The sequence below is a fragment of the Pagrus major genome, chromosome 16 (genome assembly GCF_040436345.1).
Source record: "Pagrus major chromosome 16, Pma_NU_1.0".
NCBI classification, from domain to species: Eukaryota; Metazoa; Chordata; class Actinopteri; order Spariformes; family Sparidae; genus Pagrus; species Pagrus major.
Genome location: NC_133230.1, coordinates 11,356,786 through 11,382,633, shown reverse-complemented (window position 1 = coordinate 11,382,633; position 25,848 = coordinate 11,356,786). Strand labels below are relative to the sequence as shown.

The window sequence follows — 25,848 nt, the reverse complement described above, 5'->3', positions numbered from 1 at the left end:
CACAGAGAAAAGATGATTTTGTGTGTGTGAGCAGGGAAGAAAAAAAACGTCTCTAGTTTATCTGTTGACGTTCTTTTCACTGCCTGGGAGATTTAAACCATGTCTGCCCTCTTTGCTTTGGCCCTCAGGTTTATTTCCAAGATAGAAACGGTTTTAACTTAGATATATTTTTAGAGTCTTTGAAGTGAGAGGAGCATGGTGTGATGCTGCAAGGGCGGCCTCAACACTAGAAATGGGACACTGGGATTTCTCTTCATCCTGCGTATGTGTGTTTGGTTATGGACGAACTCAGATAATCTTAACACAATGTACATAGGCTGTGTGTACAGGGTGGGGGTATGGAGTAAGCCTTTGTTTGTGGAGGTGTGTGTGGATGTAGATAAATTAGTAATGACTATGTACATCTGGACTTTGTTATTGTGGACTTCTATATCTACATCTTCCCCTTCTCTCATTTCCTCTCGATCAGTTGATCATTTGATTTTTGTGAAGTAGTCATGACAGGCTGACCTGATTCAGTCCTTTCACCCAGCCTTTTTGTGCTTCGATCTGTAAGCATTTAAAAGCTGTTTCCTGTGTTTATCGAATGCCTTCTGTCCACTCGTTATATGCTGGTGGGGCCCAGAGGCCCGAGCCAGCAGTCAATAGGAGCACTGACTGTAAGTGCAGATAGAACATCCCCCGGCCAATTAATCAAGTCTGTTAACACTCTCCTCTCCCCGACCACTTTAATGAAATCGTAGCAGCCAAGTTGATGCTGTGAGCACAAATTAACAGACAGAACAGCTATGAACATTTCGCTGCCAGTAAAAGTTTTGCCATTATTTTCTTACATATATAATATGCAACATTTCTGCACGAGAATATCTAAAAAATGACTAGACCTGTCACTTTAACTTCTGGGAGAGTGTCAGAGTGAGAAAGGAAGATAAACATAATGTGAATAAAACTTTACCTCATTCCCGAACATTTCTGCCTGAGTCACATAGATAGATTTGCATTAGCATGGGTGGTTGTTTAATAATGAAGACAACAACTCCCATGTTCCAACACTCCCTACATTGTTTTGATAGAGAGACTCCTAGATGCATACTGAACATTTAAAGAGGAATTTCTGTTTCATTCAGCTTTCTGTCTGGCAAACTTTACTTTTATTATTTATTAACCATTGCAGCTGTAGTTGGCCTGATTTCAACCTGTCTGATCGTTACACAAACGTTATCAAATCCAATTGTTGCCAAAACAATGGACACAGCTATGAAAATATGACTCAGATGGTAATAAACTGGAATTTTCCTTTAAATAACTTTTTATCTCTGAAGTGTGTGTCATCACTGTTTTCTTGGGGGTTAATGTCTTATGATGTCACCCCGTCTCTTTCCTTTTCCACAGTAGTCTGACCTCTGCTGTCCTCTGTTCTTTTATTCCCTCGTCTCACACCTTTACTCTCCTCCCTTTCTCCACCAGCAGCTACATCAGTTACATTTTACCAAACCTACTTTTCCATAAAATGTTCAAATGCCGGTCTTGAACTCATCTCCCTATGAGCTCATTAAAAAAGGATTACTGTCCCTTTATGTAACAGGACTAAGTCTTAACATACCTGACTCTCTTATGAACCTGTGCAATGTGGAGCAATTAACGCTGCCATTGATCACTTTCCAAGTTGTTGTGCCCGCCGGGCACAGTTAACATCCCCGCAGCCTCCATGCTAAGCAAGATACACTCTTTCATTTCCTGCTCTGCCACATAGTGAAAAGAGCTGCAGTTTTGCAGTGGTTATTTGTTTGTGGTGTGTAGGTATGTGTATGTCATTACTGAGTGTGAATGCGATAATAAGTTCTTTGCCGAGAGGCAGAAAAGCAACAGAGTCATTAGTGAGAGTGAAAGAGAAGCTTCTGTCTGTCTCTGATGTACGATCATTCCTCCCCTCTCCTCTTGTTTCATAGTCGGGCTAGGTGGTCTTTGGCTTTCCTTTTGCCTTTTTGTCACTGGGATTCACACAAACACACAATAGTCCACTGTATCTCTAACACACTCTCTCACACACATAAGCATTAACTGACTCACTGACAGCTCCAGTGACGGTGAAAGAACCTGAAATCCACACGCAACATCACACCTGCTTGAGCACAACACACACAATTACAACACACAAAACTTTGGACCAATACAACGAAGTGAAAGTCTGCAATGACTGAGAGGGAGTTTTTATAGTTCATCCAGGCTACTTGATGCTTTTAACAAGCTGTTGTCAGGACAGTTTTATCACCGTACCTATTAAGACATCAAGTTAAATCGAAGGCAGAGCTGCTGATACTGATGTAGTATTTATTGTGGAGGATTCAGATTGTGACATCCAGTTAAGTGGCTTGGCACAAGTCACCACTTGAACAACAATGTTAACATTCACACTTTTATGGGAATTGAATATTTATTTTGCTATGCTCAGAAAACCAACTTGATGTTTTGCACTAATGGAAGAAAATACATGCAGCACATGTGATAACAACTGATAATTATTGCTTTTTATTAAATTATTTAACGCCGAAAACAGAAAAAAAACAGAAATTACATTGTTTTTGTCGCATTAGCCCAAAACCAAATGTTGTCAGTTTGTAGAGATATAACACAGAGAAATGTGGCAGATCTTTACATTTGAGAAGATTCAACTTTTGCTTGGTAAATTACTCATTACTGCTTAATCACATTTGTTGCATTACATCCAGCGTTGCCTTCAGGTGCTGTAGAAACAATCAAACAAACATGTATTAGAAGTATAAGGGGTTAAAGGTGACAGAAGTACTCTCTGGAGTGAGCATGTGTCATCTTGAAATGTCAGTTAAAGACAAATGAAACCCCAAACCTACATAAGAAGAGGCCTGAGACCTTTACCAGACTGAATGTAAACGTTGACGTCATGGCAGCGAGGACCCCGCGGACGTCTCTGACAACCTGATAATTACAGCTTTTTCAGGAGCTCGGGTCAAGTGCCTCAATAAAAGGCCAGAGGATGGGGATGGTGTGCGGAGGGGTGGAGGGAGGGTCCTAATTGAGAGGTGTCCATGGCAACGAGAACAGCTGGGGTTAAAATTAAGGGCCTGGTTACCGTGGTTATGTGTTGGGGTCCCATGTATTTGTGTACACTCTTCACATTCTTTGCCCCTGCCCCTTTCATTCCCTCACTTTTTGTCTTTCTCCCTCTGCCTCGTCGTTTCCCATCCACTGACCTCATCGTCTAAGTGTTTTTCTTCTCCCTCATCTTCATCTCTCTCTCACGACCCTATAGATGTCTTGCTCTTTCTCCCTGGCTCTCACAAACACACCTCCTCCTAACCCTCTTTACCATCTCATTCATTCCTCTGCTCTGTACATTTGTAGCAGAGCAAGGCTTTAACATAGCCAAGAGTTTGAGGTTCAGTGCCCTCAGGAGTGCTCTTCAGACAGGAAGAGTCGTGGAGTTTGAGACAAAACAGTGAAGTTTATCATTTTCGGGCTTTGCTAGCAGCTTCGCTCTGTAGATGACAGTGACGGTCACCATTTTGGTCAAAACTGAAATATCTCATCAACTGTTGGAAAGATAACCACAAATTTTGTACAGACTTGGGTTCAACGTTCAACTGTGTGATTGTATTCTTTTTTTCACTTGTAGGCCAAGTGGGTCAGAAATCTACTTGCCCAAAGTCAATTTTTACATGCTCCTATGGAAGTTGTTTTATTTTTTTAGTGGTTATTAGATACAAAAGAATAAAGTTTGTTGTCATGTTTAATGTTTTTTGAAGTAAATGAATCAGAGTAAGGAAACAGTGTCATTAATGTGAAGCAACAAACATTCTTAGATATCGTAAATGTTTCTAGTATAATTCAAACGTTCGCCTGAATAGTGGAAGGCAGAGCAAGAATTTCATCATACAGGGAAACTTGTTTCTATAACAGTGCGTATGACAATTAATGCCTCTACTTTAATTTTAAAACCAGGAAAAAAGAACATTATAAAACCTGGAGTTCCCTCTTAATTTCAGTTTCCCTAGTCTCTTCTTGCTAACACTATGACGTCAGCTCTCCTGTCCTCTAACATGTTTTTATGATTCCTCTTTCTTTCACTTTCGCCTGTCTTAAGCGTGTCCTCCATTTATCTCATGTTTTTGTTCCTCTTGGACTTTGATCTGTTATCTGTCCTTATCTCACCCTCTGCATCCCGTGCACTCACGTGATAAAAACTCCCTTTCCCCCACTTTTTATCCTTTCATGTGTTCTGGCTGCCTGTCAATGTATCTCAATTAAAATACAGTTTTCCTTTTTACCACTCCTTCATTGCCTCCATTCTCTCTTTGTTTCTGTTCGTTTCTCCTTCTGCTCTCTGTGTGCTTCCCTCTCCTGCTCATTAACCTGTGATTAACTAAGGCCCTAAAACCAAAGGAGTTTGGATGAAGCTTCTCTTTTTCTCACGGGGTCATAAATCCATCGCTCTCTCTCCTGCCCTCTTTCTAAGTCGGTCCCCTCCCTCCTTTCCCACCATCCATTCATTCAGGGCTTTTCTGTGCCAGCTTTTACACTCCTCTTCCTCTATTTCCCCTTCTTACCCCTTCTTGTTTCTCTGATGTTTTAGGGATGTGTGTGTTAGTTGTTTTTCTGACCAAATTTAAGCAGCAGTTTCAGGGTGACGACTCTCTACAAACTGTGTGATCAGATTATCTAGTTGACTTGCTTGCAGAGGTGAGGAGGGCTCTGACCGGGCAGTTAATGCTCTAGAGGTCATCATCACTGTTTTCATGCTGCTCCTGAGCCTGATGGCTGAGAATGAGGGAGCTGTGTTTATACTGCTAACAAACCAAACCAAACTCCATCATCCATCATATATGAAATTAACCATGACAATGTATATGTCCAAACCAGAAAAACTGCAGTGTTGTCGAGGTATAGGTTGATGGATGGGCCTATAAAGCCTGTGAGTGTGGTTTGTGTCCACTGTCCGTTCAGCGTTTGTTATCCATGGAGGAGATATTGGCCCGTAGACTTAACTAAGAAGTTTTGGCTGTATAACTTATTTCTTACATCAATTATAGGGAAAGTGATAAAGAAAAAGACTTTAATTCAATATTTATTTATTTTTTTTAACGATGGGCCAATGTTGGCCTGAATGTGGCCTCAGACATTGATGACAATTTATTGACACATATATTTATTATATATTTATTCATCTTCTTCCTTCATGTAGCGTCCAGAGCCCTTGTGAGTGGCATAACTATTTCTGTGCTGTTATAGCTTGAACTATAGTTATATGCTGAAATAATCTATTTTTGGTGTGTGTCAGTGTGGCACCAAAGGAACAGAGCAAAGATTTTAACTGTTCAAGTCTTTGTTCTTTTCTTTTTATTAAGCACTGTGAGAGAAAGGACAGGGGTAGTTGGGTTTTGTTTCCTGAAAACAAAAGCTTTGCCACTGCTGGGTTTGTTTCTGTTTTCTTGGGTGTGTAGGCTCAAACTTTTCCTGTTTTCTCAGCCAAGTAATTTAATTTTGCTATGCAGGAATTCAGGCTATCAGAAACACAGTTGCTCTCTTGACATTTTTGTTTTGGGCAGCAGCAGCAGGGCCGGTGACCCAGTTTGACTCCCAAAGTTTACATGTACATGCTTCAAGAGTTTATCCTCTTTTCTCTCTATTGAGAAAAACCCACTGTCATTTCCTGAAACACGGCTAAGTAGAAAGCAGCTTTTGGGTTATTAAATCACTGTTTTAGTGATAACTGTGTCTGGTTTTCACACAGTCATCTTGTGTTTAATGAACACAGATTAGAGCTGTTGTTAGCTTTTTACAAGACAAATGTTATCCCTTTGATCTGCCAGTACAAGCACTGGCTGTGAAACCCTAGCTCTAAACTGACCTCAAGTCTGTCTCCAGATGGGTCAACTTCCCACTTTTCATTACTGCCATCTCTTAAGTAATTGGCTGGCACCCCTGTGCTTTGTGTGTGTCTGTGTCTGTATCTGTGTGTATCCTCACGTCAACTCCTGTTAATCCATCCTTGTTAGTTTATTTGGGGGTCACACTCATCCTCTACCCTCCCCTGTTCCATCCTCCTCTCCTGTCCTCTAATCTCTTAATGGCATCTCGGGGTGTCGCTGTCTGTCTGTCTGTCTCTCTGATGGCTCCTGGCTCTGCTCCTGTCTGCTCTGTGGAGTGGGTGTAGCCATCCGCTTAGTTGTTCTGTCAAAACATAACTTACTTAACTGTCAGCGGTAGCAGCACTGGCAGGTTTGATGTGTTCATCCTACCCTGTCAAACTGGATACAATTGTTACCCACTTACTACTGGCTATCTATTGCCTGTATGCTGGGGAACGACTTGACTCAAAAGAAAACATGATACATGTTGAATTTAAAATAATATACAACAAGTTAAAGGCCAACTGATACTTGATTCTTGGGGCGATATGTAAAGGATTATAAATTATCTCAAGTGTGATTTTCTGCAGGTTCAGTTAAGAACAAATGAAGAACAGTATCGTATAGACCAACTGATATATCAGGCTCTACAGCAAATATGCACCAAACACAAAACTGGACAAAACAGCAACTTATTGTTGGCCCCCATATTTTCAGTCTTCACATCCCATCCACCAACCTCTTATAATACATTCCTTTGCAGTTAAATATGTCAGTTACTACATCGTCTACTTTTCATAACCCAGTAACTCTTAATGTCCATAGCGGCCTGATATTACATCTGATGTACAGTTAACTAGATTGTCTGTGAAGCCTCGTTGAGGTCCAGTGATCACGATGTCCAGCTCCTCGCTGTGTGATTACCCACGCCTGAATAAATAGCAGTCTGACATTGATCGCTCATGCCTTTCTGACCCAGCCATGCCAAATCCATATGTCTAGATAGAGCTAAACTATGTAGGAGGATGTAAATGTTTCACTGGGTGCTCATCTTGCACTAAACATTTAATTATTTCCTGTAGTTTCCCTGCTGGGAATTCTTTGATGGTTTTTCCTTTTTTGTCTTCCTCCTGTAGCTCTGGTTACTTAATAATAATCATACCAGTACATTGATTCAGACTGAGCCAAAGTTAACAGACTGAAGTTTGGACAGAAAAGGAAATTAAACAGTACTGGATCTGGATCCAAGTGTGAGACTAAACTTTCTTCTTGAGTTTTAAGCTGAATAAGATATTTTAAAAAATCAATGATGCAACACTGGAAACGGACTGAATTTGCTTCTCTGTAACTGGACCCAGTCTGCCCCCTAACTGCAGAGTTTGGTACTGCAGGAGAGCTGTTTGTCCCTGAGTTTGTCTCAAAGTTTGGATGCATTTCAAACTGGCTCCAACTTTCCCTGCAGACTCTATATCTACTATTGATCATGTACTGCAAACAGAATTACAACTACATTGCTCACAGTTTCAGGATCCAAGAAAACTTTTCTCAGTGTGCTGGTCAGCGAATGAGCACTAGAGTCAGGTGCCTGTCTGTACTGAGCGCACTGCTGATGGAAATATGTCATCAAAACATGTACATCTACATCCACCTTGTTTCCAGTATGTGCACTGTTATGTCTGAAACCTCCGGGCACTTCTGCCTGAATGGTTCAGCCTCAGAGTGGCAGGTCAGGACTCTGGCAGCCGGCTCAGTTTCCAGACAGGAAGTGTTCCTGCTGCATTTCACCAATGGAGAGCGCAGAGGTCACGCAGCTGCCGGGGGAACAGTGTGGGATGCTGGAAGGCAGTAGAGATGTGTCACAGTCACTCCACATGCAGCTGTGTGCTGAAAGAGTCTCAGAATAGCTGTTTTATTTGTGTTTATTTGCAGTTACAGTTTTACAGCAACTCTAAATCGCACTACACAACTCATCACAATCATCACTGTATCTGTTCAGAAGACTGCCACTGTGATATCATTTCATAAGGGCAGAAAATAATTATTGAGGCATAATCTTTTTTTTTTTTTTTTAAGGAAGAACATTTGATCTTTTTTACATGATAATATAGCTTATTCTAAACACATAACATTTTTCTTTGTGATGACACAGAAAACGATTGATTGTTACAGAGTTGTTAGCAGATTCTTGCACAGGTAGAAACTGGCATTAAATGCAGAGGTGAGTGAGTTCAGTCTGGCAGATGGTGCTTTGTCAGAGGAACTGAAGGGAGCGAGGGAGGAGGAGGTGGAATATTTTTGTTGTAACTACATGAACATGAAAGTCCAAGGTCAGGAGATTCATCACTCTGATGTGACTGTCCCTTTTCCTCATCCTGCTCTTGCTGCTGCTCTTCCTCCCTCCTGAACTTCATCAACACATTTTTTCCTGTATCCTCTTGAACTTTGCATGGCCCGAATTTCTTGTGTTAAATAGAGCGGGGTGTTTTTGGAGTTTTTGATACAGGTGCCAACACAATATCTGAATTTTAATGTACCAAAAAGATGCATTTTTTGATGCCTCACTTTGAAGAACTTTTTTGCCTAAACACAAAATATTATTTAAATCAACAAATATCTTATCACAGAAGACTGAGAATATGATCAAGCATTCAGTATATGGCAGTTTTCAATACTGTACTTGCTTTATTAACCTTTTGGTTGGTACTAAGGTTGTTTTATATTTGTTAAATCTAATGATTATTTTCTGGATGGATTTTTATTTATCCTTTGGTCTAAAAAACAAGATAACTTATGGAAAAGTCTGACTCTGATCAACAGTCAGAGACCCAAAGATAAACAGTTTTACCATAATGTTAGATAAGGAAAAGTGACAGTTTCTCACGCCAGATGTTTGGCATTTTTGCTCGACTTAAATGTATAATCGTTTTTTGAAATAGTTGACGATTCATTTTTAATTTTTATATGAACTTGACATCGCACTGAGCAAATTTGTCTGCCAAATAAATAAACTACATGCAAATATAGTCCCGTGTCCTTGCACTAGACACATTTTCCTTTATATTATTTGGAAGATAAAAAAGTAAAACAAAATAAACAGGAACAAATAAGGTCATGATGGTTTTACTGTACCCATTCCTGCAGCTTGTGTTCTTTTGTGTGGTCAGCCTGCAGTGTATTTCCATATGCTGATACAGTTTATGGCTCTGCCTGCACTCATCTCTCTTTACGATCATGTGAAGGCACAGGGCAGCAGTTTTGTGTGAAAAAGTACAGTATATTTCTGTGTGTGTGCGTTCGCATATGACTTTGTTTGTGTGTCAGGGTGACCTTGCTGGCATCCTGGCTATCTTTGTGGAGGATGCTGACTGGGAGAATTGAGCCTCACTGGGGGAGGGAGAGACAGGAGACGTGACACGCTGCTGCATTAAACACGCAACAGAGATACATGCAAGCAAATAGAAGCATCAGCTAGACAAGAAATATGCAAAAATAATGAAATGTCCTCCTCTGACCGGTGAGGCTAAAGATGAATTATATCATGCTAATATACTTTAGTGAAAGAAGAGATAGTACTGACACTGTACACATCAGCCACAAAAGCCTGTGTGTGTTTTTGTGTGTTTGTCTTTCTCAGTTTCCCTTCTTCAGTGAGTGTGAGATTTCTCTCTGATATCTGAATGAAAAGGGTCATTCACTTCCCAACACAAACAGCCAATACAACACCGAGCCTTACAATAACACTCTCTCTCCTTCTCCCCTGATGCTTCCCACACTCTCTTCTCCATTTTTTTTCTTGTCCCTCCATCTTTCTTCTTCTCTTCCCTGCCTCTTGTGTCGAGCTTATACTGTAGTCTGACATCATCCCCAGGCTTTGTTACACCCTGTTTGTATCTGCGTGCGTTGTGTGTGTGTGTGTGTGTGTGTGCGCAGCTAAGGTTTCCAGACACAGCATTTTTTTAGAGGGGGGGACAGGAGATTGGACCCCTGGCCTCTTGACCCTGAAAACTGACATACGCAGGGGCACCCACGTACACAACAGCAGGCTATATTTCAGCCAGTGTCCCATGTGAGGGTCTGTGAATGTGGGAGGAAGAAATAGAATGACAAAATTTTCTTTTTAGATGAATGAATTGTGTTTTAAAGGTGTAAAGGCATAGCAATATAGCCTAAATTCAGCAAAATTCAGTGTTGGTTATCAGAGTTGACTGTGATGTGTATATGGTTGTGTATTATGGTGAGATAACATAAAATGTGGGCTCAGAAGAGGGGTTTTGTGTGCACAGGGGTGATGAAATGCTTGATAATAATGTGGGACACACTAGAAATATTTTAGTTATAAATGAAATGCAAATAAATCAGATAACCGTTTTCTTAGTTCTAATGAGTTTATAACTTTCTGGTTTCAAAGAAAGTAGGTCTAGCTTCTACTTTTTGTGGCGTGTGGTACAACTACAGTTAAAATCTTTCTTTCAATATGAAGTCGATTATAGGCGTCACTGCTGCCAGAGCTTGGTGGCTTTAGGTGCACCGGTCTCGCTGTCAGTGGTTTGAGTGTTAAGTGGTGCAGCTCAGCACACACATGTTGGTCTCTTCTGCCCCACAGTGGCTGCATCATACTCTTTACTACAAGAGACATGTGGTTGCTACATTTCCTCTTTAGCCTCTTGTTCCTTTAAATTCTCTTTGACTTTGTTCCCTTTTTCTTTCTATCAATCAAGGTTTGTCACTTTCATTTTTTATTTATTCCCCTTTTGGAGATGCAGTGTTCATATAAGAGGTTTTTTGTTGTTTTTGTTTTGGGAGTTTAAATATTTGCTGATGATAATCCCAAAACAACTCATGGTAACATAGTTCCGCCCTCTGCTTCCTGAAGATCTGTAACGCTATAGAATGATCTCTTTAATTAAAATTGTAACTTTAGAAAAATTTCAATGTTTTAAGCCCAAATTGGCTTTTATTAGGTACAGAGTAGGGCTGCAGGATATGTTCAAAAATTCATATTGTGATTATTTTGATAGACAATGTGATATGATTCATGATTAGTGGAAAAAACTATTAAAATCATGTTGATGAGATTTCAAGATTTGAAAGGCCAGGATATCTCTGCAATACCACAATACTAAAAATTACAGCTTCTTGCAATTTGGTCATTGTGCTTAAACACTTGCGATTTTGACTTTATTTCTTTTAATTGTGCAGCCCCAGTACAGAGGTAATTTTAGGACAGACAGGACTCAGGGTGATGTAGTTCTGTTGCAATTGGAAATCACTAACTGAGCATCAATGTGCCTCAGTGGTGGAAAGCACCGGATAAACAGCTGGCATCAGGATCACATCCACATGACCTCATGTTATCTGGTAATTACGGTGCTTAGGAAGTGAGTAATAGGAAAGAATGCCATTACTGCCCTCTTCATACATCCACCAGGAAAGACTTTATTAATTCTGTGTGAAACACTACATCATTATTTTCTTACTGCATCACTGCATGCTTCATCAAAATGAGTTGAAAATGGTTGAAATGGGCTCAAACTGCAGCATGTAGCGCTTAAATGAACACATCAGTCAGTGAAGTCTGGAGCTGAGGTTTCTCATCTGACAGCAGTGAAATGTTGTCAGATTGATCGTGGTTGTGTTTTGTTGTGTCTGGGGTTGCTAGGACTAAAATGTCGGTGGCTTTTTAGAGCCGAGTTGATAACTAGACCACAGACACACACATTCATGCACAAACACACACACACAATTCTCTGCAAGGTGAGAATAACTCTAGGACCCCCTGCCTTCTAGTCTGCAGCCTGAATCATGCTGAATCACGCTGTAATGTCTGTGTCTAACATGTGAGCACACACACACGCGCGCACACACACACACACACACACACACACACACACACACACACACCTTGGTTTGATCACCCCCTCTGTCTGAAGCTTTTGATAAACGCCATCATAGTCAGCAGACATCATTCAAAGATAGTCGCTCATAAATATCACAGCCAGGATGCATTGCTCACTCATAGCAACGGAGGTAAACACATAACACACACGCACATGCACACACACTCCTCCCTAACACAAAAGCGCACACAGCGTCCACAAAATGCTGCCAGCATGTGCACACACTGAAAGGACGATCACTTCCAAATGCAACATTCAATGAAATAAATAAAAATTGGTGCATTATGCTCATATGCTAAAATATCAAAAGGCTTTAACATGCTCAAATAGAAATACTGTACACACACACACAGGAAAAAGAGCATATTGGTATCTCCCATGTGGTTTCCTTCAGAGAGTATGAGGCAACCACACAACACACACACACACATTCACATTTCCGTCTGTTTAGTCCCATTTCGTTTATTTACCAGTCTTCTAACGGTGCACTGAGCAACGGCTACAGTCTGGTGGCTTGTTTCAGGGGAATGGAATTCACTGTGTGAGTGTCAGAGAGCGAGCGAGATTGAGAGAGAGTTAGAAAGAGAGAGAGAGAGTCATAGGGGAGAGAGGGAGGGCGCCTGAATGGAGAGAAGAACTCAGAGAAGTTATTGGCTACAGTAGTTATGTCCTGAGTGTAGAGCGATGCTGGAGAAAGGACCGGAGGATTGTTCTTGTTTCACGAGAGAAGAAGTGAAAGAAGAAGAAGGATCCTCATGATTCTGTTGAATTACATTTGACATTTAGTTTTAAAATTTCTCTTTCATGGACACCACAAGTTTTGAGTCTTTGCCTGGAAGCCTGCAGTTGGTTGAGATGCGGTAACTTCTTATTTTTGGGTCAGACTTTGGACGTTTATTCTTGTGGAGCTACCTGAAGTTTTGCCAGAGTTTGAGAAGCATAGCAAAGGTTAGTGAGTCAAGATGGACTTTCTAACGGACCCGTCAGTCATAACACCCATCCTGGTAGTGACTTTTCACTTCTTGACAGCAGCTGGATTTTGGTTTTACCGTCGCCGGCGGCGCCGGACACCCGTTTTTGAACAAGGTAAACTGTAACTTTTAATGTTTCTGTCCAGCCAGCAGTTGGATGAAAAGATGAGCAAAACATGTATCTCCCTGTTTAGTTTTTATTGCGCGTCTCTTCTCTGACACTACTCCTCCAGCTATAATTGATCTCTTCTTTGTAAAGGGAACAGGAGGATTTAACTTTAGCTCCATGTGCTTCCTGTTTAGGCTCCACCCCTTCTGCTGTGTCATTTTTGTACAGGACAACTTCACTTATCTGTCATGTCACTGCTTTATTTAAACTACTGCTCCTAGCATTCGGTGCAGCACATGCATGGTTTTAAATAGGCCTTTGAAATAGTTTTAAGTTGTTAGCATGGTGCTAAAGCTTTTTGTAGCATGCAGCAGTACCTACATATTCCTATTTTAGTCTGAGTGGAATGTAAAGCAGCTTGTTCTGTAAAGAGCATATAGGTTCCTCCTGTTTCACCTCCTGTTAGAATGAGTAACAGATTTCGTACGAGTCATTCTGTGCTGCAGGACTTGCTGTATCTCATCTTCTCCTACTGCATGAGTAAGTGGAGCAAAGTCTTCCATATTTGGCTCTTTGTAGAGAAAGGCTGTTATATTTCATGGCCTATTGAATCATATAGTCACAGCCATGTAATTCAACCTGGAGACTTCAGTCCGTGTGTCTTTGGCTGCTTACGTGGCCAGCTATGTCTTGATTTTATAACTACATGCTCTACAGCAAACAACGAGCTTCTGTGCTGCCAGTAAGCTGCTAAGTTTAGTCATGTGTCTAAATATTCATAGCTAATTGTAAACACTGAGGTAACACCAAGGTTTTGCAGCATGAAACAAATTCCAGCTGGATTTCGTAGTTACAGTAGGTTTAGTGCTAATGCTCAGTTAAAGCCTGATGCAAATATTCAGTATGTAACAGCCTTTTGTATTTAAACCATTTTGAATGTTTATACTTTAAATCTAGTGGCTCCTAATATTAGAAAAACTGAGCTGAAATTTAGCTCAGTCCTTATCGATAGATGAGACATTTGTTTTGGGACACGAGTCTAATTTTGTCTGAATGCAACGATTGGTTTAGATTCACCAGGGGAGAAATATCTGGCATGACATAACAGTAAAGATCGATGCAGTTGATCAATACTGAGAGAGCAGCGGATGCAACCGTGATGGTAAGAGAGACAAGGGGGCACTTAAAGGGAGAAAATGTCAAGGCAAAGAGCCCCAAAGAGGCCGCATATTTTTGAGGGAGAATGACAAGAAACCTGGGAAATGACTCTTTCTGAAAGAGTGTAAAAACATGGCGAAAACCACTTCTTCTTTATAAAGATTTCATCATCCTTTAAGCACCAAAACCCTGCAGGAAGTTGCATTAAGCAAAAGTTACATTAGAATATAAATGTGTTACTGCTATGTAGTTCTTCTATTCCCTTTTACTAAACAGGAGCTTACATGTTGTCCACTTGTATGGTCAGTTGAGGGTGCTGTACCCATAAGGCCTCACTTATGGATTAGGAAGCTCGGCCGCTGTTGGTGCCTGTCCAGCATCCTGGACAAGTTTATGACGTTGTTTGCATTTCTGTGTGTTCTTGTTGGTTATGTTGTTTCCATTTAAGGTAGATTCAAATACAACCTCATATAGTTGATTAGAAACTGTTAAATGTGCGTGTCTCTCTGTGTCCATGTGAATGATTTTGAAACCAGAGTGAGGCGTCATACTTACTCAAGCGTCAAACTTGACTTTCATGTTTACTCGCTTGTTTGATCTTGTCTCCAGGTTCTAGAGGAGCTAGTGCGACACAGATGCGTGCATGTGTGCGTGTGTGTGTCTGTGTGTTTGGTCACATTGCGTGATGCTGTGGTCCTAAGCTTATTTTACTCATCACAGGAAACCAAGCCTGTCACAGTGGTAGGCCAAGCATGCTAGGGTGTGTGTGGGTGGGTGTGCAGTGTTAAAAAGGAGCATAATGTGGTTTGAGTTGACACATCATGTAGATTATGGTGGTTTACACTTTCTGCAAAATTGCCAAGCCTTGCTCTCTAAGTTTAGTTTACATTTTTTTTAAATTTCCAATATACAAATTAGTAGTTGTAGATTACATTTTATTTAATTGTCTTACTTGTTGTATTAAACTCCATTAGATTAGCGAGAAACAACAAAAATCCATTACAAAATGGTCATAAAAATTGACTTAAATGAAAGCAAGTAGAGGCTAGATGTGGTTTGATGTCGTGACCACTGAACGAGACAGATGATGTCTTTGTTTGGCTGTGGATCAGTTGTAAAACCACACTGACCCTTCAGTTATTAATGTAGATACCTGCCTTTGTTGTGGGTTCTGCTTTGTGTCTTTGGTCATTTCAGGCTAGCTTAACAAGAGAAAGCTTGTTTCATTTAAGCCCTCGGGTGTCTCTCTTCTTTTGCCACAGGAGGGCAGTTTGAATCTAATCTGATGACGGGACTAACTAGGCTAACTGGACACCTGGTTAATGTGTAAATGGGACATATTAGCTACCAAGAAAGAGAAAGAGAAAGTTTGGATATTTAAGATTAAAACGACTTTTGAAAGCAAATCTCTCCTGGAAACTTGGTCTCCTCCGGTCAGCTGATTTGCAGATCTAGAGTGAGCTTGTTCTGCTCTAAAAACAATTAGCATTCAATGTTGGTTGCTCAGACAGAAAAATGGGATAAAAAGCTGAAGGAAAGAAAGAATGACTTGGAAAAAAACGAGGGATGGAGGCTGCTGCCAGCCTTTGAGTGTCACCAGAGAGGAGGAGAGGGAGGAGGAGGAGGCGGATAAATGAACCCTGGGAGCCAGCCTGGATGAAAGAGAAACTGAAAAAGAAAGGGAAAGTGAAAGAAGAGAAAATAACTTGATGGACTAAAAAAAAGGGGGAAAAGAAGGACACTCAAACGTCCCTCCCACTTTTAATTTCAATTGAATCAGAAGAGGAGAAGGACAGAACACCGGAAGTCGATGGAACAGACACGGAGAGAGGGAGATTAGAGGTGATAACGGGAGAAGGAGGGAGCGAGGGATAAGCATGCCGCGTGGTATTAGAGACATAAGCTCTGTCTGGTATTTTTAGTGTGGATGGTCCCTTAGAGATGGAAAGAGGAGAGATTCACTGTGAAGGCACGGAGGAGAGGACGACTCTGATGGCAAGAGGGAGCAAAGAGGAAGAGGACCTGGAGGAAGGCGAGTTGGAAATAAAGGAGTGAGGTCGCAGGCAGAGGAAACGGAGGGAGAGACGGAGAAGGAGGAGGAGCTTGCGTTACTCTGTCTGAGCTTGTTGTGACTGTAAGAGTGTGTGAGTCACTGTCCCGCCTGGTACAGTGTGTAGCTACACAGAGCGCACCTGCTATAAGAGTCAGAAGCTGCTGTCATGTCTTTGCTCTCTTGATGTCCATCCTTACTACCTGACTTGGAAAGAAGGTCACATGACCTTCTGAAGACTCAGCGGTCATAGCTGAGCTTTCAGCCTGTGCAGACTCACTGCTTCCACGCCGCTGATTCTTGTCTCTGTTTATTTATATATTTATTTTTTGAAACATGACAGAGCAGAAATTATTCAGTACTGCGTTGGCGCTGTCCCGGGCATCTGAGCTATTTTGAGAGACAGTGCTGAACAAGAAAGAAGAAGAGTTCAGGCTGTCAGCTGTGAGAGGAGGCAGGCAGTGAATATTTCTTTCCATGATTGGAGGATGTGTTCTGCACCAGGCAGTATGAGCTAAAGGCTGCAAGAGGCCTTCGAATTCACTGCTGACTGCTTATTGTCTCTGCCTGAAAAGCACGAGTCTGGACTGAGGCCAGAAATATGACCAAGGCTCTTCTTCATTATGTGTGTGCTCGCCATCTCCCATCCCTGTTGTACACACACGTTACACATGCATAAATGAGATGAATGACTCTGCTTTGGCAGGTTTTCCTGTCTATATTAAATTAAACAACGTCACAAGTCCACCAGGTCTTTCTTCAGACTGAAATCCATCTCAGCCCAAGGCACAGCCTCTCCCTCTATTTTCTTCAAAAGCCAGGAGCAGAAAAGCCTCAGAGCTGTTGACTCTTTTACAAAAGAAAGGCTGGAAAGTTTGTGTTAGCCTCTTAAGGAAAGGAAACAGGAGAAAAGAGTAAAGGCATGGAAATAAAGGAAATGGAGTTATCAGGGAGCTGCTGCATCTGGCTTTTGTCAGCTTGAACACAAAGAGTGCATGTTTGCATAGTGTGGCAGAACAAGCTTGCATTTTTTGGATGCTTTTGTATTTTTGTGGCAAGTAAAGAGGACTCAAGAGTGGATTACATCATGTCTGGGATTTGAAGTGCTTTTTAAGAACCTCGCTGCAAGATACACAACTTCTTCGAGCTTCTTCGAACGTTATCATTCCTCCTTTCTTCTGCTCTTTGACAAAACAGAAAACTGCATCTAAATATGGATTTACTCAACATTTACTGTCCTCTAGTGAGTCAACTGAAAGAAAATAAAGAATAAGGAAATTGGCCCTCTGGATCGCACGTGTCAGCATGGAGAGTTGCTTACCTACGCAGAGAGAGGGAGAGCAGTTGTAGCAAGAACACAGAGAAAGGATAAACAGAGCAGGCACCCCTGCAGCTCTGCGGAGCCACTGTCAGCTGCAGTCTGAGGACAGACCGTCTGTTGTGGCCTGGAAACAGAAAGCGAGCGAGCAAGAGAACAAGTGGCAGAGAGAGAGAGAGAGAGAGAGAGTGCCACTGCCTGGTGAGGAAGTAGAACTGAGTGAACAGAGAGGGAGGGAGGAAAGGAGGCCGTCCTTTTTCGACTGAGAGTGAGGAGCTGACGTTGACTTTGACACACACGTGTGAGAGCAACGGCTGGCGGGGAAAGAGTGTGAGGGACAGAGGGAGCAGGCCGACCGGGAGAGGCTGACATGGCAGCTACCACGAGGAGAGAGGGAACGGGTGAACCACAGAGACATTAAACCGAGAGAGGAGCAGAGACTCCGTTTGAGAAACTGGTAGTACCTGCTGGTGCTCTCTGGTGGCTCACGCTCTCTTCAGGATACGTGGAGGCAGCTTGTTGCCAGACACGTCTTACTGCTATAATTATCTGACTTCTGTCTTGGATTATGCACCGCTAGCACCAAATGCAGCTCTGATTAGTGGAGGTGGAAATTCGTACGAGCTGTGGAAGATGTGGCCCGACTACAGGAATGAATGCCATCTCAACGCTCACCTGTACTCGCTCATGTGCTGTGCAGGTCAGTGTGTGTCCCTGTGTGCGTGTAGATGCCCATAGTGTAGCTGTGCAGTGTTTGCAGTTGTTGTTTACATGCTGTCAGAGGCTCCTGTCAGCACGTGTTTCTCGAGTGTTTGAACAGTTCCTGTTTGTGCACGTACCGTTGACAACAGTTATGCTAAAGGTGGTCTCTATTAATCAATCATTGTGGGTCTCAGGGCAAAAGGTGAGACATGGTGTGAGTTTGTGATTTGTTGTGTTTGGACAGCGTGGAAGGGGGTGTGTACAGCTTAACAATGCCCTCCTCTGTAAATGAATGAGTGCCTTTCCGTGGCTGTCACTCGCATACCTCGACTCTGCTCATGCCTCTGGTTTTGGTTTTGTAAAAATAATCATGTGTAAGATCACACAGGATCGATTTACGCCTTGATTACCACACCTTCAGATCAGTCATCACAGGCTCAGTGATGACTGTTTAGCACAGTGTGGTTGACCGATTAACACGCCTGTGTGACCTAATAACATCTAAAAGCCTGAGTGTTTCCTCTGGGCTAACTAGCTCAGCTTCCCCGGCTGGTTTTGGAAGCAAGGCGTGTTATAATGTTGAAACTATTTTGCAAGAGCATGTTGAAATGTATTCTCAGCCTGGGGGCTTGCCCTTTTATGTAAACTCCTCAGTGTCTCATACTGTATGTGCATAGTATGTGTGTGTGTTATGCAGTGCTGAGATTGACCTGGAGTTTTATCCAGTTGAGATATTTGACCTACTAAATCCTAAATCGAATTCCCTCTTTGGAAATCCTTTCTACTTTTGGAGCTCGACTGTTGAAAGTGTCAGGGCTGTTTAGCTGTTCTGTGGCAGTCTGTGAGCGTTTATGTGTGCATGTGTGTTTGTTTAGGTGTGGGTGAGCGAGACCGAAAAGATAGCAAGATGTTTGAAGGAGGAAGTGATACCACCTCTCTCTCTTCCATGACTGCTCTCCCTCATGGCTTCACCATAGCAACTGATAAACAGCTGGCAGGAAGGGAGGTACCTGCAGCCGGCTGCGTTCTGATTGGCTGGAAGAGAATCTGTTTGACAAACTGGAGGGAAAATATTCTGCTGTCTTTGAGCTGCTGAGTGTGTGTGAATGCTTCAGATTTTCACTGAAATGTAATAATTAGTACAGTTATGTCTTATCGGGCTGCAAGTATTTTTCTGAATGACCAAGCTATGTACAATGAAAATGTCAGGAAAAAGTGAAAATAACTGTCACAAATTCCTTAAGCCCACCATGACTCCTTCAGAAATATTATTCTGTGTGACAAAAAGATATTCAGTTTACTATCACAATATACTAGAAAAACAACAAATCCTCACCTATAGGAATCAGGTGCCAGATAATATTTGACATTTTTGCTTTGCTATTTGACTCAAACAATTTATTGGTTATCAAAATAGTTGCTGATTATTGTATGTACTTTTTTGTAATGTTGGAGCTCTAGTGCTTATCTAAGACCATGTCTGATATTTAGCCAGACAAGGAAAGGAAAACTAGCTAACCGGTATCACTTGAAAGGATGTTTAACTATCCCTCCAGAAGGAAGTTAGATATTTAACTGAATGGCGGGAACAGCATCTGTGTTTTCTCCCAGACAGACTGATACGAGCACAGAGAGGCTGTATAGGAAGTTAGCGTGGAGGAAGAGGAGGTGGTAGTTGTGATGGGGGGGACGATAACACAGTTGTGGCTCAGCATCAGGCTCTATTCCTGGCCTGGCTGCCTCACTCCTCTGGCCTGTGGAGGACGCAGGCTGGAGCTCTGCCTGGCTGCAGATCACACTTCAGTTAGAGACTGTGGAAACTGAGAGAAAGGTCAGACCTTTAGACAGGGAACAGACTAAATACTGAGGGACCACTTAGAGTAGAAACAAAACATGCAGGTGGCTTTTTACCAAGTTAACAGCGGGAAAAGTTTGTTTTTCTCGGGCTTTATCAGTTTACTCAGGATGAAGTCATCCAAGTAGGACATGATAAAGAAAGCTGCTTGACACTTTACAAGCGGTCACGTTTGTAGATATAGAGGTTTATTATCAACATGACCTCGGCTTGTTGTCCGTGAACTCAAATAACCTTCTGTTTCTTAAGTGTTTGTCTTTACATCAGCTCTTCTACAGCGCCGCTTTACATCACTGCTGGATAAGATATGTAGTAACTGTGAACAAGATTGTCATCTTAGAGGAGTTGTTGTGAATGTACATGTACATGTATGTTCTTGAGTGAGTATCATCCGGTTACACTTGGTTGTGTGTAAGAGTGTCTTTTATTAAGTTTATGAAATGAAAGTGTGAGTTAACACAAAGGCTTAGAGGGAGTAATCCAATACAAGCAGCTACTAAGCCATTAAGTGTGTGTGTGTGTGTGTGTGTGTGTGTGTGTGTGTGTGTGTGTGTGTGTGTGTGTGTGTGTGTGTGTGTGTGTGTGTGTGTGTGTGTGTGTGTGTGTGTGTGTGTGTGTGTGTGTGTGTGTGTGAGAGAGAGAGAGAAGAAAGAGCATCACTTTCCTGCAGAAACCCTCTCAAATTGTGATTCACAAATCCAGCATCATCATTCAGTGTCTCTGTGGGGGGTGTTTAGTGCATTGCTTCGCCACTCTGAGCTGGATATGCATCTGTGTGTGTATGTGTGTGTGTGACCCGACATCTACACAAATTAGTGAAATAATCACGCCTGTTGCAGCAACCATGCTGGATTATGTAATTAACCTCCCTCCTCTCTCTTTGTTTCTGTTTCCTTTAGATGAGCGGGACAGGGTGCAGAAGAAAACCTTCACAAAATGGGTCAACAAGCATCTCATCAAGGTAAGTGTCAAGAGTTCAGTTGGTTTGATATGTGCCTGTTTAAGCTTAGTGTAAATGCTTGTAGGGTATTTAAGGGTTATTTTGTATTGAATGTTGAAAATTTGGTCTTAAATTTTAACTCTTTAAGTCATCTTCACTAGAAATACAGTTTTAAACTTAACCACATCACCTCACACCAAACACAGATCGAACAAACTACAGAACTTTATTTTGAAACAAAGTCCTACAATCCTCCATTATATGAGTCTCATGGGGCTTGATATATTTTATGTCATAAAATTAATGTTTTTAAAAATATATATTTAAAAAACAAAGACGTGAGAAGTCTCAGGTCATGAAGGAGCTGCACTGTAGGGTTCATCTAGCGGGAGCACAATAATAGCTTCAGAAAACGCCTAGCTGTCCTAATTACCTGGTTGGTATCAATTTTATTGCTTGACTCGTTCCTACTGCTGCTTTATAAGAAGCACATTAAAAAAATCTGTCTTACATTTCTACTCTCTCGATCTTCTTCGTCAGCCTCAGGAGTTCCTACAGGTAATTATTAGCATATTTTATAGCAGAATATGAGCTTCATAAAGGTTTTAAGATTTATATTTGTAATGCAGACCCTCCGCTCTGTCCCTTCTCTCCTGCTTTCTGGCATAAAATTAGAAAAATACCATACCTGCTGATCTGTTTCCTCCCCATCCACTTCACTGAGCTGCGACAGGGAGGTTTCATCAATCCTGTCTGCACTGATTACTGTTAATGTGTCTGAGCAGCAGACGATGAGCATCTGTCAATAGATGAGCATCTGTCCTGATCACTCTGCCTGTTCACTCTATCACTGCTGGTAATGGCTCTGAAGTTACAGCTTGTTAAACGGTTTCCGTCTGCCCGGCAGTGTTCACACTTTAATCATGTTTAGCAGCGAAAGCAAAGTGGTGGATAAAGTAAATGTGAGTCGTAAATGAATATTTCATTACAGTTGTGAATGTAAAGTGTTTACTTGAATGCAGATATTAAATTATTGATTTGCAGACTGTCTTTGTCTAGGCAGGATTCTGCTTGTTGCATTTGAAGGCATCAATAAAGAAACAAATGAAGGAATTGGTTTTGACAAGCAGCTGCAAAGTAAATAAAATCTACAGTTTTTTCTGTCACAGTAAAGAAAATGATGCATGTTAATACCAGACTGCTGTCAAATCAACATCAGTTCAAATGTTGCTTCAAGTGGAGGACATTGATTGTTTTTCCTTAAGATAATGAACGGAAAGGGGAAGCATTGATTTATTGTAGCTATTTAGAAACGGTGTCTCCTTTTATAGGTCACAGACAGCTGTCTTTGCTGCCTACATGTGTGCATACTGTCACATCTGTCACATACACATGCCATTTCTATCACATTCACAAGGTACAGTATGTATACCATGTGTCACACACACACACAGGCGGTAAGGACTCTGAGGAGAGGAGAATGCAAGGTATTTCTGTCACATGACCGGGGAATGAAGCGTCTGTCTGACCCCATAACTGTGGAGCGACTGTCGTCACAGTGTCCAGCCTGTGAATGTAACTCTATATCAGCTAGCACTGCCAGACTCACCACTGACTGTAAATGTAGGTCAGAGATGGAGAGTGGGAGCAGCAGCAGGAGAGACGGGATGATTTTTAAATGCAATGCCCATTTGTTTGTAATAGGATTGTTCTGTTTTAATGCTTTTGTGTGACCAGAGCTGAGACCAAGAAATAAAATGGCAACTATTTTGATAATTGATAAATCGTTTAAAGTCATTTCTCAAGAAAAATTTAAGTTTATGACCGTTGGTTAGACCAAACAAATAAAGTGTCAAACATGGACTTTGGGAAAATGTAACTTTTTTTTATCCCTCTGTATTTTTTAGGCGAAATAATAAATGGATTCCCCTGTTTTGTTTCATTTTAGGTGGAATATTTTTGTGTTGTACATCATTGGTCGGCTAAAATCAAACAGTAGGGAAATACTTTTGACTTTGACTTTTTTTTAAATGAAACACATTTTAAAGACTTCGACAGTAGGGACGAAGAATATGCTTTTTTTTTCGGTTGATAAGACAACTGATAATTTCACATTTTTGTATTTTCAAAAGAAAGTTCATCACCTGCACACCTGATTGAAGAATGTAGTGAGCAAACATGGATGATTAAAATAATCCATATTCTTTGTTGCACCCCTGGTTGAGAGTGAGAGAAATGGCTGGATTTGAAATGTTTCAAAATGAAATTAGAAAAAGTTAGAAACCACTTTAAACTGCCCACATTAACAGACCTTTTCCAAAAAGAGAGAAATAAAGCAAGACAAGAGTAGGACGGGAGGAACAACCCAGACAGTGGCTCCAGGCAGCGTAATGCACCATGAACAACTGCTGTTCTCTTACACTTCATTTTATTCAACCACACATACTCATACAGACACACACTGCCAGCCATTACATTAGCACAGAGGTCATCCAGAGTTAGAGGGATGTTTTTTATTACAGAGAGTGCTGTGATTTACTGTCGTAGTGAGATGGAAGCAACGGTGGAAGGAGATGAGGATGGCATGACATGGATAACGTACAAAAGAAGAGAAACAACTCATGTTTCATCTGTTGAAATATCTGCTCTAGAGGAAATACCTCGAACAGCGATTCTGTCCCAACATTGTGTTCTTGAATAGAGAGTGCTGTGAAATAGTTCTGCGTACTACATCATGTATTGACTCTCAGCCAAGACTGTTGATTCTACAAACCTCCACCCTATTAGCAGGGATTTAGAGACAAAGACAGAGAAAAACAGAACTAAAGCTCAGATGGAGAAATGATTAGTTAAGAAAGACAGAATAGAAAAATAAGCTCCTGAGACAAAGAGAGGAGACATTAAAGAAAAGAGAGACAGAACAGAGAGTTAGACAAAAACAGACAGGTGACATCATCGCTCCTTGTTTCCCGTTTGCTCTGTGTCATGTGTGATATGCTTTTGACTGCTCAGGTGTGAAGGGTGTTAACAACTGTATATGTGTGTGTGTGTGTGTGTGTACAATGCAAATAGAGGCCAGTATAAACACTGGCCTCCTAGCTGCCTGCTGGCATGCAGTGACACACGTTGACCCAGCAGGCTGTTGACACAGTGAGCACAAATCCGGTAGTTGTGGATTAAGAAGTTAGGAGGAGACAAGAGGTTTGTCACAAAGATGAAGAGCTGTGAGCTGTTACTGTAGCTCAGTGGGCTAACAAGATGTTCAATTTACCACATGCAGTCTGTCTCATGTTGTAGATTAAATGAGCTGCACAGCAATCGGGCTCGAGACAACAAACGCATCAGCAAATGTTGCTGTCAGCTGACATCCAAAATTAATCATGCAAGTCGAGCACTGTTAAACAAGAACTCACATGTTCTTATGTTATTACATAATCGAATTAAATGGCCAAGTGCAAAATCCAAATCAAAACAGCTTTATAATAAAGCAAGTAATGCTGCCCTGGCCCACAAATCTTGTTTACCAGATGTAAGAAAATGTCACGTCATCATAATTAGTTTTTTCAATGAGAATGAAAATTGTTATACACATATGATCATTCATTCCTACTAATACTGCGTCATATCACAATCACAATATCTTACAAAATAAGCACAATATGATGCATATCTATATATCTATATATATATATAATATTTACGCTAGTAAATGCAGGAAAACTTAATAAATGGATGAGACAAATGAGTGAAACTGCAAGCAATCTTGTTGCAAAATAGTCTAAGGGCTAGTTTTGGAAATATTTGGTGTGCAATATTTGGTGTGCAAGCGTCAACCTTTCCGCCTCAGAACAGGGTGAAATGTTGCATGTAATTTTTAACATTTTTAACACATGACCTATTTGGAGTTTTAGATGTTCGGTTTGAATGACATTACTAGCAGCACATCCTTAATGCATTGAGATAGTTGCCATGTTTCATTCTGCCACCCAGCAAGAGTTGTCAAACCCTATTTATCCAATATATGACCAATAAAATATTGGACGCTTTTTGAGCTGATTAAAGGTGTTAAAATGATCCCGATATTGAGTCTGACCCAGATTTGTGTTTAGTACATCAGTAGAGTGCAGTTCTGTTGCACAGGTGCTGTCAGCTCGCCTGTGGTCTTTAACATTACCTCTGCTGTAGTGCTGAAGGCATCTGACAGCTGCCGTCACTTCACATCAGACACAGCTGGCTGTGTGCGACACATCTCCTAAGACCCACACATATGCACAAAAAACAAATCTACACATCCAGCTGGGTGTCAGAGAGCAATTTCACATACAGTGACTTTGCAGCACAGCAGTGAGTATCACACACTAGAGTCTACTGTAAACTTAGTTTTGATGTCTTGTGTCATGCAAGGGGACTTTCTGATGGGCCATCTTTGGGCTGCCATGGAAACAAACAAATATAAAGATAAAAATTTCCCTTGATAGGCAGCTTGTTTGGCCCTGTGGTTTGATGCAGTAGAGACGCACGAAACCGCTTAGAACAAAGAAAAGAAAATTATTTTAAACATTGTTCCAGGTTTGGTCCATACTCTACTGCACAAATACTGCAAGCCTGTAAGTTTATCGTTTACCTCATACTGGATGCACCTAATCATCATCATTTATTAGAAGAACTATCATTTTGATAAGGATTTGTTGTTGGTGGTCAAACTACCAAGTAAGGAGCAATTATTACAGGAAACCAGTGACACTGTCCAGATAAATGACTGGAAATTAGTAGAATGGGATTTTTCGGGGTTTTGGTTTTGTTTCAGATCAGAGGGTGGGCTTCCAGTAAGAGAGAGAATCCACTCATTCAGGCCAACTTGGAACGGTGGGCCCAGTCTGACACATTGAGACACAATTAGACAAAAACAGCATCTCATTTCCAGTCAGTGTTGAATACACCATCTCTTCCTGCCATCTAATTA

General features: G+C 41.3%; 1 protein-coding gene across 1 annotated transcript in view; it reads left to right on the top strand.

The window, feature by feature from the left end:
- Positions 1–25,848, top strand: part of macf1a (microtubule actin crosslinking factor 1a) — a 226,973-nt gene that overhangs the window by 73,859 nt on the left and 127,266 nt on the right. The window contains exon 3 of the mRNA XM_073482905.1: positions 20,845–20,906. Coding sequence (XP_073339006.1) covers positions 20,845–20,906 — 62 coding nt within the window. The remainder of the gene's footprint in view (positions 1–20,844; positions 20,907–25,848) is intronic.